The sequence below is a fragment of the Mytilus californianus genome, unplaced genomic scaffold (assembly GCF_021869535.1).
Source record: "Mytilus californianus isolate M0D057914Y unplaced genomic scaffold, xbMytCali1.0.p SCAF_1, whole genome shotgun sequence".
In the NCBI taxonomy this organism is placed as follows: domain Eukaryota; kingdom Metazoa; phylum Mollusca; class Bivalvia; order Mytilida; family Mytilidae; genus Mytilus; species Mytilus californianus.
The window spans coordinates 122,458,142-122,472,662 of record NW_026262581.1 but is presented as its reverse complement, the minus strand read 5'-3'; the positions used below and the strand labels follow the sequence as shown (position 1 = coordinate 122,472,662).

General features: G+C 31.8%; 1 protein-coding gene across 10 annotated transcripts in view; it reads right to left on the bottom strand.

Annotated features, from left to right (window-relative positions):
• LOC127711554 (lethal(3)malignant brain tumor-like protein 3) overlaps positions 1 to 14,241 on the bottom strand; it is a 34,941-nt gene extending 20,700 nt beyond the window's left edge. Inside the window, exons 1-3 of one of the 10 annotated variants that reach the window (XM_052217644.1) lie at positions 14,204 to 14,241; positions 10,292 to 10,446; positions 7,924 to 7,983 (exon numbers count right to left, since the gene is read on the bottom strand). In XM_052217644.1, coding sequence (XP_052073604.1) covers positions 7,924 to 7,983; positions 10,292 to 10,439 — 208 coding nt within the window. In that variant the 5' untranslated portion in view covers positions 10,440 to 10,446; positions 14,204 to 14,241. Of the gene's footprint in view, positions 1 to 7,923; positions 7,984 to 9,820; positions 9,845 to 9,897; positions 9,922 to 9,983; positions 10,009 to 10,060; positions 10,086 to 10,291; positions 10,447 to 14,203 lie in introns of those variants that run through there. The other 9 variants (XM_052217653.1, XM_052217661.1, XM_052217665.1 and 6 more) reach the window with 9 other exon arrangements.
• Between the last annotated feature and the right edge of the window lie 280 nt (positions 14,242 to 14,521).

Genomic DNA, 14,521 nt, shown 5'->3' with positions numbered 1-14,521 from the left:
CATCTCCTTATTTTTAAATTTATCAAATGCCATTGTACTGATTTACAGTTGAACTATCTAAGTGTGTATTTAGAACATTATGTATCAGGTTTTTTTTGTTAGGCAAAAAATGTATTCCTTATAAGCAATTATAGAAACAAACTAATTCAGAAAAGTCTTATGTTACCCGTTCCATTATTTGATACGCTAAATATTGATTGATTGATGTTTACATACTAAGAGGTAAATACTGCATGCAATTTCAGGACAAAAACAAATTAACAATAAATACAAAATTATACAATAGGTAGGTCCTGTAATAAAGGCCGTCCTGGATGAAGGTTGGATAGGGACAGAAATTTTGCCTTTCAACTAACCACCTACAGACCGCTCAAAGAGTTGTTGGAATGGTTCTTAACATGCAGTGAGCATGGCACTTTCTCTATACGAGACATCAGATATAACGTCCCAATTCTGACCAGATGTGGCTGCGTACTTATACATCCTGCACAGTAAAAAATTGCCCCATGTTGGCAAGGGTTTCAAAGCTGGTCGGAAGAACACCAAAGCGATCATATTTTTATTCCCTAGTTGCCCTTAGGGAGACAGGCTTAATATAACTGTAACTTTTTCAACAGGAAGTAAACAAACTCACTTAATGGTTAATCTAACAAACAAACAAATTTAATTTAATTGTTTTATTTGCACACTCAAATAGCTAAGTTTTCAAAAAACTAATCATTACGGTTTGATAATATATATTTATATATAGTACATTATATATAATATATAATTCAGAGATTTATGTGATGTACTTATTTGATATTGCATAAACTGTGACAAATTGGTATCACACTAATCTATCAATTTATCTTTCCATCACATAATTTGTATGTAGCATTTCCTGATATCCAAATGAATCTCTCATTTTTTTTCTGCTGAACAACAATCATATTATTGGATTAAACAACTTTATTCTAGAGGTTATTCATATGTAAACTGGACTTTTATGTATAGTTTGTGAGTCAGTGACTAAGTTTACACATCAATAACCACTACTAAAAAAGTGTTTGATCCTTATAATTCTCAATCCAAACATTTATTTTTTTCCTTTAATTTCAACTTTCCTGGAACCCCAGGTTCCATTTGTATGCATGAATACATCACAGTGAAATCAACATGGTGTTTACATAGGTTAGGAAAGTTGTTTCGGTCTATAGAAGTGTAAACCAAAAAATCATATGTTTTTTTTACCTTATTGCAATAATATCAGTGATAATTGGATTTTTTTAACCATTTTATAATATCCCATTGTATCATATTTCATCATTTTCAAATTCTATGTATGGCCTAAAAAGTTCATATATTTACAAATTTCCAATTACTGGTATATATGATACAAAACTGATTTCAAAGTGCATATTAAAACACGGATAAAGAATCAGTTGGACTTTACATGACAGAGAAATGATAACTAGATTGAAAGCCCACTAATGTCAAATTGTAAGTATATCATATTTCCTGCATTTCATATAATACCAATTAATACCATTACCAAATTGTTTATTATCATGGCATGTGCTTTAAAACATTACTCAATATATCAAAATAAAAACATAAAGAGACAGTGATGACAGTTTTAAGGCAATAACTTGGCCCTATAATGAATAACAAAAAAATCACAGCATTTTAAAAATATATGTCAAATTCGTCTTTGCCAAACTTTGTGCAGCAAAAAACTGGAATAACATGTGCAATATAAATCTTTGTTTTAAAGATTATTTCTAAAGAACAAAAAAATTGTTTTGAAATCATCCTCAACCAATTGTTTGATTGGAAATGTTTTAAATGACTAAGTCTTGAAGTTAATGAAAAAAAACGTGAATAAAATGCTCCTGTGGGGCACAGCTTGATACAAGGTTGAACCATGAACAGTTGGGGAAAGTATATATGGACACAACATTCAAGCTTGATACAGCTATGAATTTGGATTATGTATAAACAATAATCACTCAAATTAATATATCTGAATCAGCAAAATTTTAAGTAAAAGTTAAAAATAAAATGACAGCTTCTCATTTGCATATCACCTCAAGGTTAAGACATAATTTACAAGCTAAAACATTGTAAGGGTGGTAACTCTTTGTGTAAAAAAAAAACACCAAACAAATGAAATTGATCAAATATAAGCAATTCAGTATAGCAAAAAAACCTACCATTCAATTTTTGTTAAAACAAACAAAGTTTAATTTTGGATCCTTTCGACCCTGGTGTGGACCAATTTGAAAAATTGGCCCAAAATCCAAAGTCTAGATACATTATTAGATTCAGCATATTGAAATCAATCAAAATCTAATTTTGCACCCTAATTTGGACCCACTTGAATAAACAGGCCAAAATAAAAATTCTAAATACACAGTAAGATCAAGCATATCAAAGAACCCCCAATATTTCAAGATTTTTTAAACCCCAGTGAAATTGGTCTGAAATAAGCATTTCAAACAAAGTTTAAAATTGCTTGTTTTTTATCCCTTTTTGGCCCTAAACTTTGGCGGTCTTACAAAAATGCCTATTTCTAGATAATAAGGTGGACAATTAAGGAACCATTTACTTGATATATCTCAATGTTGAAATATAAATTCAAAAGATTTTAAACCAAGGAGATCACAAATTGGTTAATTCATTTGTTCAGATAGCTAAAGCAAATCAGTTACTTTCAAATAGTCGCCTCAAATCAATTAAAAACATGCTGTTTATTATACATGACATTTACATATATTTTTCAATAATTATATAATGTATAAAATGAAGAATATGAATCCTTGAAACCTGAGCGAATCACCTGTTGCACAAATTTTTAAACTAATAATTGGAAATTTCATTTTTTTACTTCTGGGAAACATATGCTGAATTTCTTCTTTTACATTCAATGATTTCTTATATATATATACATAAACTGTTAACACAGAGACAGTGTTCTCCCCAGGCCGTTTTAGCGTCGCGGTACCGCGACGCTATATTTTTTCCCGTGATGCTATAATAATTTCCGCGACGCTATAATTATTTTGAGGATGCTATTTTTCTTGTTTCTATATCGTAAATCCATGTCCTAAATTTTGAACTTTCATCTAATTACCGCGTATGATCATAAAAATTATATCACCTTTAAGTGCAATCCCTTCAAATCGGACAATAGAGGCATTTAAGAGTGATTAAATAGGTGTTAATTGCCCTTTGCCTTTGGGTGATAACTGTTTGGGTACGAATACCCCAAGCTGACATGATTAATACCACGTGGTCTGTCTGCAATCGCAAATTAAGACATGGACAAAATTTAGTCATAAAACAATTCGAAATCTACGTTTTGCATTACGGAAATTCAAAGATACAAACGATTTTTCTCTTTAAAAATGAGGTTTGGTCGTTTATTTTTACAACTTTCATAAAATTACTTTCTTTCTCTTCCGCCGGTACTACTTGTTAATCGAGAGCGAACATATCGGTTTTGGGCTAAATAAGTTGGCTTAAGTTTATGTTTCATCCATTTAATACATCAAAAGCGTCACATTCGTTCCCAATCTCTTATCAAACATTGTTTATTTTCGTTAATTTTTCTTCGGCCGCCATTGACTACTTTTGTGTAAACTACCGATCGGAACCGGACCAGATATGACAAAAATCCGCATTTTTACGATAATAACTACAGATGCACAAATGGCACAGCAGACAGAAAAAAATATACCAAAAAGAGAAAACTATGCATTAACAGACTATTTGTTAGATAACTTTGTTAAAAATATCTATCACCTTGATATAAAGAAACAACTGGGACTAATTCATTTAGTACCATGAAACAATGAATTTTTAGACATGAAAATTTTTTTTTAATTGAAATTTTATTGCTATATGATACTTTCTCTTTTTTTACTTGATATTTAGTATTGTATATATATAAAGGTTGCACTATAATAAACCATTCACTCATTCATTTAGTAGGGTAGGTAGGGTAACTAGAACCAGAGCCATATATTGTATTATATGTCTCTGCTAGAACCACACATATATTGTTATATGGCCCAAGAGGAAAACAATAATTCTGTACATTAACTATAAATGAATATAGAAAACATAAACTGAAACAACTGTTATCATGGTTATATTTTAATTGTATTCTCAGTTATGAATTGAACAATATAAACATATATACCATAAAGGAAATAGAGCATCACCGCGACGCGACAAATGACATTGAAAAAAATACAGTTTATTTTTTTTACGCCAAATGTGATGCTATTCAAAATATCTGGGGAGAACACTGAGAGATATGCCTCGCCTTTTTGTAATTTTGATAATGCAAATGTTGAAATTAAAACAGCAATACTTTAACATGCAAGTTATGCAAATATTCAAAGTCATTAGACCATGACTGAAGGTACATGGCTAAACAATCTCCATGGAAATGAGATGTGCCAATGCTAATACAACTGCATACCAAATACCATTGACTTATATTATGACGTTCCCTTTAAACACAAACATTAACTTGTAAACTATGTAAAAGTTTCAAAGTCAATGAACCCTGATGAGGGGGTGGAAATGAGTCTTGAAAATGCCAATAAATTTACATACCAAATATCACTGACTTAACATTAGCGCTTCATCTTAAACTGATCTAATCACAAACTAATACATGTAAACTAAGCAAAAGTTTCAAAGTCAATAGACCATGACTGAGGGGACAGGGCCAAATAATCTCCATGGAAATGAGATGTGCCAATGCTGATATAAGTGCATACCATATATCACTGACCTGCCACTAGTGGTTCACCATAAACTAGACCTAATCACAAACGAATACATTGTTGATGCCGCCTACGCCGGAAACAGCATACCTATGTCTCGTTTTTTTACTCTGTCAAGGCGAGACAATAAACTGTTGACAGAGAAATGTCTCGCCTTTATGTAATTTTGATAGTATAATGCAAACTGAGATCAAAATAGCAATATTTTGTCATGAGAACTACCAAAACATTCAAAGTCAATGAAACATCACTTGAGGTACAGTGCCAAATAAACTTTGAAGAAATGAGAAATGCCAATATACAACTGCATACAAAATACCATATATTTATCACGAGAGGTTTCCTTTAAAATGCCCTAAGGATAAACTTTAACATGTAAACTATGGAAAAGATGAATAGTTAATAGGGCCATATAATCCTCATGGAATTGTAGGGATTTTCTCGAGGGGTCAACTGGGCTCCAAATATTTTTTAAAGGGACCCAATCAGTTTTTATATTGATACATTAGTTTTCATATACTAATAAAGGTATGTATTTTGAAGTTTTTTCTAAACATGTAGTTACAGTGCGCAAAGTTTGGATACAGAATTTTATATATCTTTCACAACTTGTATAACAAAATTAATATTTATACAGCCGGAAATAAACGATAAATTTTGGCATGGCTACATGGTTTTACTACTGTACACTTCCCACAAAAATTGTCTCCCATCAGGACTTACAAAATGTATATAATCACTCAACCGAAAAATCTGGTCGATTCCGGTCTGGGAAATCGTCAAGTTTAGTCCCTGAATTGAGACCTTCAAATACTAGTATTAAGTTCTCGCACACAAATATGAACATGAATATAAAAATAAGAAGATGTGGTATGATTGCCAATCAGACAACTCTCAACAAGAGACCAAATGACACAGAAATTAACAACTATAGGTCACCATACGGCCTTCAACAATGAGCAAAGCCCATACCGCATAGTCATCTATAAATGGCCACAAAATAACAAATGTAAAACTATTCAAACGACTAACGGCCTGATTTATGTACAGAATAATGAACGAAAAACAAATATGATATACAGCAACAAACGACAACCACTGAATTACAGGCTCCTGACTTGGGACAGGCACATACAGAATGTGGCGGGGTTAAACATGTTAGTGGGCGCCCAACCCGCCCCCTAACCTGGGACAGTGGTGTAACAGTACAATATATGAACAAACTATAAAAATCAGGTGAAAAGGGCTTAAGTCACCAGATAAGATACAAAGCTTTGTACTAGACTGATACTCTGAACTGGAATTTTAATGCACTAGTTCACATGGTTACAGTCCACAGGAGGACAAGTCACCCTACTAAGCTAACTAGTTTTTGCTCTTACTCTTAACCTTTCTACAATAATGACGTCTCTCTCTCTCCTCCACAATGATGCTTTGAGATGATCCCCCTTTACTCCATAATAATGATGCCTATCCTTTACTCCATAATAATGCCCTTTGACACTTCAATATGGTAACTCAGTTGATCCATTTTGCCTTAAAAAATCTGTATCAAACTGCATAAAACTTGTATACAAGTATAAAAGTTTATACTACGGAATTACGAATATCTGATATGAATTTTCTGGATGAAAATTTTTGAAATAATTTATTTCGCCATGCATTATTATTTTACATATGATGATTTATTTTTTTATCGAGATCACCATGTTTTTCAAAGTTCTATTTCATTAAAGTTAGATTATTCCCAACATTTTATTGAAATATCCTATGCAAAATAAGAATATAAAAATTCTTCAGGGAAAAAAGGGTGTTTAGCAGAGATGCAGCAAATACAAATTTTCAAGTCTTGGTTTAACCCAGTCAAGATTGAATCCATGACCACCAGCACTCAAGGTGAGCATGCAAAAAAATGTAATACCTCCATCATCTATCAGTGGGACCATACAAATTGAATTGCTCTAAATATTTGTCGAAATAGAAATATGACAATTCATTTATTTTGTCAAACAATAAACAATTATGTGTCTTTTCTGTGGTATCATATTTTACCAACTTGTCTAAAATTTCATTTGGAAGTTATCAACCTAATACTATAACATCTAGTTAAGCACTGTGACTGTAGATGAGGGATGATATCAAAATTTGAGCAATATCTAACATTACAGATGCTGTACATAAACAAGTCTTATAGTTAATAATTATAAGAAAAATAAAAGAACATAATTATGACCACATCCCACAAAACCACATAATTTTAAAGGAGTCAATCAAATAAAGAAAAGAAACAGAAATGAAGTGTTGTCATCAAAATGTCAAAATGAATAACTGAATAACACCAACCAGCATGCTTTACAGCAGTTATATGCCAAGTTGAAGTTTACATCAAAATTGTTTCCCTATGCACTATATAAACGTACATCTCTTTTCTAACAAGAATAAATTATATGTGTCTTTAGTTGAGGGGTTTTTAATTTGTTAGTTTACACCGACCTGACACTACTTTCCCCATTTTCAGAAAAAATAATTGACATTTCCTGATTTTTCCTGCCAACCCTAACAAATAATCATCCCCAAAATATGAATAAAAATATCTGAGTAGGAGCATTTAACAGAAATTAAAAATGTAGCTGATAATTTTGGTTTGTGAAATGATAATTTATTTCCTGATGGTCCATGATCACACCCCCTTTTAACAAAACTTATACTGAGGTTGACATGCATTGTATGTTTAAAACAGCTGAGAAATAATGTTTGGAATTCTTGAAAGATAGTTTTTTACCACCCGACCAACTTATTCACATGAAAAAATCTGTCAACCAAAACTTTAACCCAATCAATGAACTGAGAAATCTGGGTCAAAACCCTAATTTGGCATATAATTTAGAAAGTTTGCATCATGTTTGTGTCTTAAGTCTTTAGTTGTTTTCTTAGATTGTTTTGTGTTGATATAATGAGTCAAGCCTTTTCAAAATGTTCAACTGATTTTTTACAAATTTCTAAAATTTCTGTCAATTATATATTTAAGGAAGAGAATTGTCTTTGAACTATAACTTGGCATAAAACTGCATACAGGGGTGTGATAAAATAATTTGTTTCAATCTTAACTAAATATACAGAAAAATATAAAAAAGAGGTTTACCCTTCACCATGGAAACAGGAATAGCAGCATGCTCTGTTGTTGTCTTCCAGTTTATCATTCCTGTAAACATGCATATGAGTATGTATTTATGGAGATACCATAGAAGTGCAGTTATGGACTCATATAAAAGAATGAAACTCGTCATGATTTTTTTTCCCCCCAGATTAAGTATTTTCAGCATCAATGGATATAAATATGGATGAGTTAAATCTAGTTCATGCATGTATTCACTTGTCCAAAGTGGATGGAAACAAAAAAGAAGAAACTTTGATTGATCATTACTTGAAAGACTGAATCTGTGCCATAACCATGAAAACTGAAACTAAGATATCTGAGATACAAGGCTATAACAAAATGAATTATGTGATATGAAGTGAAATAATTATATAAAGTTCAGAAGTGGCAATGCAGCTACTATATTATAGCAGTTAAAAATAACAATAGTTATATCGGGGTATATATTTTTGCATGATAAGCATATAAATATATTTTCTGTCAATACAGTAAACATTTATAATAAACAGGACAGTTTTTCAATTTCTGTTATATCCACTGTTTATATTCCTTTCCTTAATGTGATGTTCTGTTGGCTTTGGTTTAGACAAACATTTATCAGATGGTTTGATATGCATACATTTACAGTGACATCTCAGATTTTAATGGAGGCAATGTTTGCATTACTAAAAACTTTTTCAAATGGGGTCCAGATATGAAGTAGTCATTTTCAAATAATAAACTGTTATCTCTGTTTGGTAATTTTGATAGCATAATGCAAATATTTAATCCAAATGGCAATATTTTAATATCATGTAAACTATGCAAAACATTTAAAGTAAATGAACTATGATTTATGGTGAAGGAACAAATAACCCAATGGAAATAAGAAATGCCAATGCTTATAAAACTGCATACCAAATACCATTGACTTATCATAAGTGGTTCCCTTTACAATAAATATAACCTAAACACAAACTTTAATTTGTAAACAATGTAAAAGTTTCAAAGTCAATGAACCATGCTGATGGGGTGGGGTCATATAATCACCATGAATAAAATACTTGCAAATGCTAAAACAACTACATACCAAATATCATTGACTTAACATTAGTAGTTCCTCTTATACTAATATAATCACAAACTTAACATGTAAACCATGCAATACATTCAAAGTCAATAAACCATGACTGAAGGGGGTGCCAATGAGATGTGCCAATGCTAATGCTTCTACATACCAAATATCATTGAGCTACCACTAGTGGTTCCCCTTAACCTGACCTAATCACAAACTAATATTATTGACTCTGATGACACCGCTGACGATGTCAGAAATAGCATACCTAAGTCTCACTTTTGACTCTGTCAAGGCGATACAAAAACTTAAGGGATATTGCAGAAGTTCAATTCAATTTGGAGGTTATTTAAAAACAAAATTGATTTAACACTTATTTCAAAACTACATTGCATATTATTCAAAGACCAATAAAAAAAGTATTACAGTTGTCCTTCTTTTTGGCCAAAATGCACTTATAATTTTTGATTGATTGATTGATTAATTGATTGTTTGTTCCACTCCACTTATTGTTAAAATAATAACAATTCTACTGCTGTGACTTCATTATCTATTGTGTTTGTTTTTATTTAATATTGTTTAATGTTTCATAATTTATTTTACTTATTCAAATTAAAACAAGTCTACTTTAAGTATTTCACCAAATACTTTTTTCCGCATTGTTTATGGCAAAGCTTTATGATATCTTCTTGACATGATAGTCAAACAGAAAGTAGAAAATGTATTTAAAGCAATAGTGGAAAAAATAAAGTCTACATAATATTACCCATAGTATGACTGGAGTGAATATACATATTGAGAGGGTTGATACCCCTTGTTAACACTTACCATTGGCTATAGTAAGACTGATATGTCTGGACTATAAACAGGTGGTGGGTGGAATGATACCCATTGTTAACACTTACCATTGGCTATAGTAAGACTGATATGTCTGGACTGCAAACAGGTGGTGGGTGGAATGATACCCATTGTCGACATTGTAAACACTTACCATTGGCTATAGTAAGACTGATAGGTCTGGACTGTAAACAGGTGGTGGGTGGAATGATACCCTTTGTTAACACTTACCATTGGCTATAGTAAGACTGATAGGTCTGGACTGTAAACAGGTCTTGGGTGGAATGATACCCATTGTTAACACTTACCATTAGCTACAGTAAGACTGATAGGTCTGGACTATAAACAGGTGGTGGGTGGAATGATACCCCTTGTTATCACTTACCATTGGCTATAGTAGAACTGATAGGTCTGGACTATAAACAGGTGGTGGGTGGAATGATACCCCTAGTTAACACTTACCATTGGCTATAGTAAGACTGATAGGTCTGGATTGTAAACAGGTTGTGGTTGGAATGATACCCATTGTAGATACTGCTGCTTCATCATTACTATCTGTTCGTAACTTCTTAGCAGCAGATGGATTATCTCCCCCTGATATTGGATTCATTTTTTTTCTGCAAAGCATAACATCACAATATAAACTTAAAATATGTTAGTAGTCAACATAAGAACTTTAAAAAAACCCAATAAAAATGGGTAAAAATTGTCAATAAAGAGCAATAACTCCAGTAATGAGTCGACTGACGATTTCGGTCATTAGAATTTAGAATAGATGTGGTCTGGCCGATCATTTATGCTTATTTAAGTTTTTATTTATCTACTATAGTTAGGGGCCTCGGTGGCCAAGTGGTCTAAGTAGTTACTACTGTAATCACTAGCCAGTCAACACTGAGGTTGTGAGTTCGAACCCCGCTCGTGCAGGTGCACTCGACTCAAATCTTAATTGACTAGGATTGTCAGTTTTCCAATCGAAGGTCATGGTTTTCTCCGGGCACTCCGGCTTCCTCCACCAATAAAAACTGGCCACCACGAAATAGCCCAAAAGCTGTGCTTAAAAGTGGTGTTAAAACACCAAAAATCAAAAATCAAATCTACTATAGTTTTTAAGATATGAGGAGAAAACACAAAAATTTGTTAAAAATTGTCATTAAATGGCAATAGCTGCAATTAAAAGTTGACTGACGATTTCAGCCATGATACTCTGGTAAGATGGGCCAGGTGAGCTAAAAGTCATGTATCTTAGACTAAAATATCAATCAGTTCACATTAAACATCCATTGGATTTAGTGTAAAGATGTCATTAACAGTCAGGGAAAAACATGACCTTGTGCAAATTGCTAAAATATAGGAATTTGTAGGACCATGTTTAATGATCATAATTGAATTTATGTCGAACTCCTTTTACATGAAAGTTTTACTATGAGTAATAGTATCTAATAATATGGACCTAACCCTGAAACATTAACCTTGAAACTGATCAATGATATAAGATCAAGGTCAGGTAACCTGTGTCTGACATACATGAAGACCGTGTCAGCATCCAATATACCAAATAAAGTTATCCTTTACTCATAAATGAAAAATTCATTCACATGATAGTATAATATTACAATAAAAAATTAAGATGTGAAGTTTTAATATTTTAACATTCATGCTTAGTGAGAAAGCAGTTGATACCAATATTTTTTTAATTGGTTTGAAATTTGGTCAGGGATCAACCAATGACCTCTCTTCATTCAAGGCAAACATGCTAAGATGTTGAGACAACAACAGCAGTCTTAATAAAATGCTTCGCTGAGCGCAGCCTGATACGACCGCAGAGGTCGAACCCTGAACAGTTTGGGCAAATTTGGACACAATATTCAAGCTTGATATTGTCTGAATTTGGATTGTGATCAAATTTTTGACATAACATAGGTTTCCGACACAAATAAATGTGGTCAAAAATCATACAAATCTATTGCGCAATACTGTGCAACTGAAGATTTCTTCTTGAAACTTTTCAAAAATTTGCAATTTGAAAAATTTTGAAAAAAAAATATGAATCCCTTAAAAAATTGGAAACCCCCCCCCCCCTTTGGAGCAATAACCCCAAAACTCAATCCCAGCCTTTCCTTTGTAGTAAGGAACATTGTAGTACAATTTCAGAGAGATCCATACACTTAAACACAAGTTATTGTCTGGAAACTAGAATAATGCTTGTTTTTGGCCCCTAATTCCTACTTGTTTGGGGCAATTAACCCCACACTCAATCACAGCCTTCCCTTTGTTATATGGAACCTTGTGGTACAATGTCAGAGAGATCCATACACTTACACACAAGTTAATGTCTGGAAACTAAAAAAATGCTTGTTTTTGCCTCTTTTTGGCCCTTAATTCCTTAACTGTTGGCCCCGTAACCCCTACAATGAATCCCAACCTTCTACTTGTGGTATTAAACATTGTGGTACAATTTCAGAGCAATCGAAATACTTATACACAAGTTATTATCCTGAAACTAGAAAAATGCTTCTTTTGGCCCCTTTTGGGCCCCTAATTCCTAAACGGTTGGGACCATCATCCCCAAAAATCAATCCCAACCTTCCTTTTGTGGTATTGAACCTTCTTAAAAAATATCATAGAGATCCATTCACTTAAACTAAAGTTATTGTCTGGAAACCAATGTGACTTCGGAAGACGACGCAGACGATGACGACATCATACCATTATACGATCCCAAAAAATTTTTTGCGGTCGTATAAAAATTAAAAGCATGTATGTCATAGCATGTAAAGCTCAGTCCCTTTAGGTAGAAAAATTTAAACTAACTGAGCAAAAATGACAATTTTTGACATCAAACTATTTTTGTAAGTACACATGTACTTGTAAAAATTAGAAAAGGGTAAATAATTTATTTAAAAGATATTTTGCACACATTTTAGGAACAAGGAAACAACATAGATGAAAGATTTTTTCCTATGTAGGTAGAAAATTAAACAAAAAAAAAAAAAATTTCGAACCAATGTGCATTAATTTTATATGAGAGAAGATATTTAATTTAATTTGCCGCAACAGTCCTTTTTTCAGTGTGATTGAATTGACAATTCATCAGAAAGCATAAATTTTAACATGTTTAACATAAAGGAAATATAAAAACATATCTATCTAATTTGGTTAATTAATTTTTGCAATTACACCAGCCTTTAACAGAGGTTTTGAGCTTTGAAACGTACAAATTGTATTATTCCATATTATTTAGTAGGTTATTCTATATTGTTGAATTTTGAATAAAACAGAGTATTTCACCTGAAGAAAATGTCAACATTGAGATTTAACATGCAAAAATACCAAACATAATCTAAACATGCTAAAATCAATATTCACTGCAATAAATGTATGTTGCAAGGATGAAACAATGATTTTACATTAACTACATTGTATGAGCTATTTGTGGACCAGTTTGATGATAATCTGTTCACAAGAAAACATTGAATATGCAAGAATATTTGATATTTATAAACACAATTTCAAATATTTTCCTTTCTATAAAATTTTTCTTAGCCTTCTAGTAAGCATATTACTTGAGTATCAAAATAACTTCAATGTTTTACACAATTATTTTTAGAGCTTGATAATCCTCTTTTCAGAAATAATAAAAAAAAAAAAAAAAAAAAATGCACAAAGAACTCAATTGGTTTTCAGATTTAAAAGGAAGGACCAAACTGTTTAAATGTATAATTCATTATATATTATTGTATGCTGCTTTACTATTTGAGTATCTAAATTAATTAGTTTTAAAGATTTATTTTAGAACTTGATAATCCTTATTTTCAGATGTAATGAAAACTCATGTGCGAAAGAACTGTTGTTGCAATTGTTTTTCATATCAAAAAGGGAAGAAAAGACCACTTTTTGGCATATCAAACATTGTATTTGATTGGTTTTAGTTTAATTATGCTTCAAACAAGAACATAAAGTTGAAAAATATTTTTCAATGTCTCAGCCTCGTTTTCGCTTAAAAATTTATGTTCCGCCGGAGACCCAAAAACATGAAAACAACCGACAAAAGTAAAAGAATCAGCGCATAACCCATCTTCACACAATTCTGCTTGAAAACAAACATTGAAATATACATGCTTTTCAGTGCAATATTTCAGATATCAATTTAATTAGCGCATTAACGTTTTTTAAAAGCACTTTGGAAGCGAAAATGTCATCGAAAACTAAAAGTAGCGACGCAAACACATATTAATTTGAAATAAACAATTAATTAGTACTTCCATTTTCATTAAATGAAAGAAATTATCTTTAAATTTTGCGTTAACAATTTTTGCGTAGTAAATTTCTTTTTTCGTAAAGTTTTGTGTGTTTTTTAACACAAATTTGTCTTACCATCCAACAGGAAGTTCAATATTCTACCAATAACGGGAGTAAAACCGAATATCCTCCAATTAGTTTTCGTTGCTGTTCTTTCTAACTCCCTATATTTTGAAATGTCCGTGTTTTCCGGATATTTCCGCCATTTTCCGTCCTTCATTTTAGACGAAAAAGCTTGATGTCTTCCGAAAAAAACCCAGATCGTAATATCTTTAGACTTTACCTATTCCACTATCACTGTAAATGTTCTACTTTCTCTTTGAATTGAAAATAATAAATAAACGTTTACTCTCATTAATATTACGTTTTAATAAGAAATTTGTGCCCGAATTA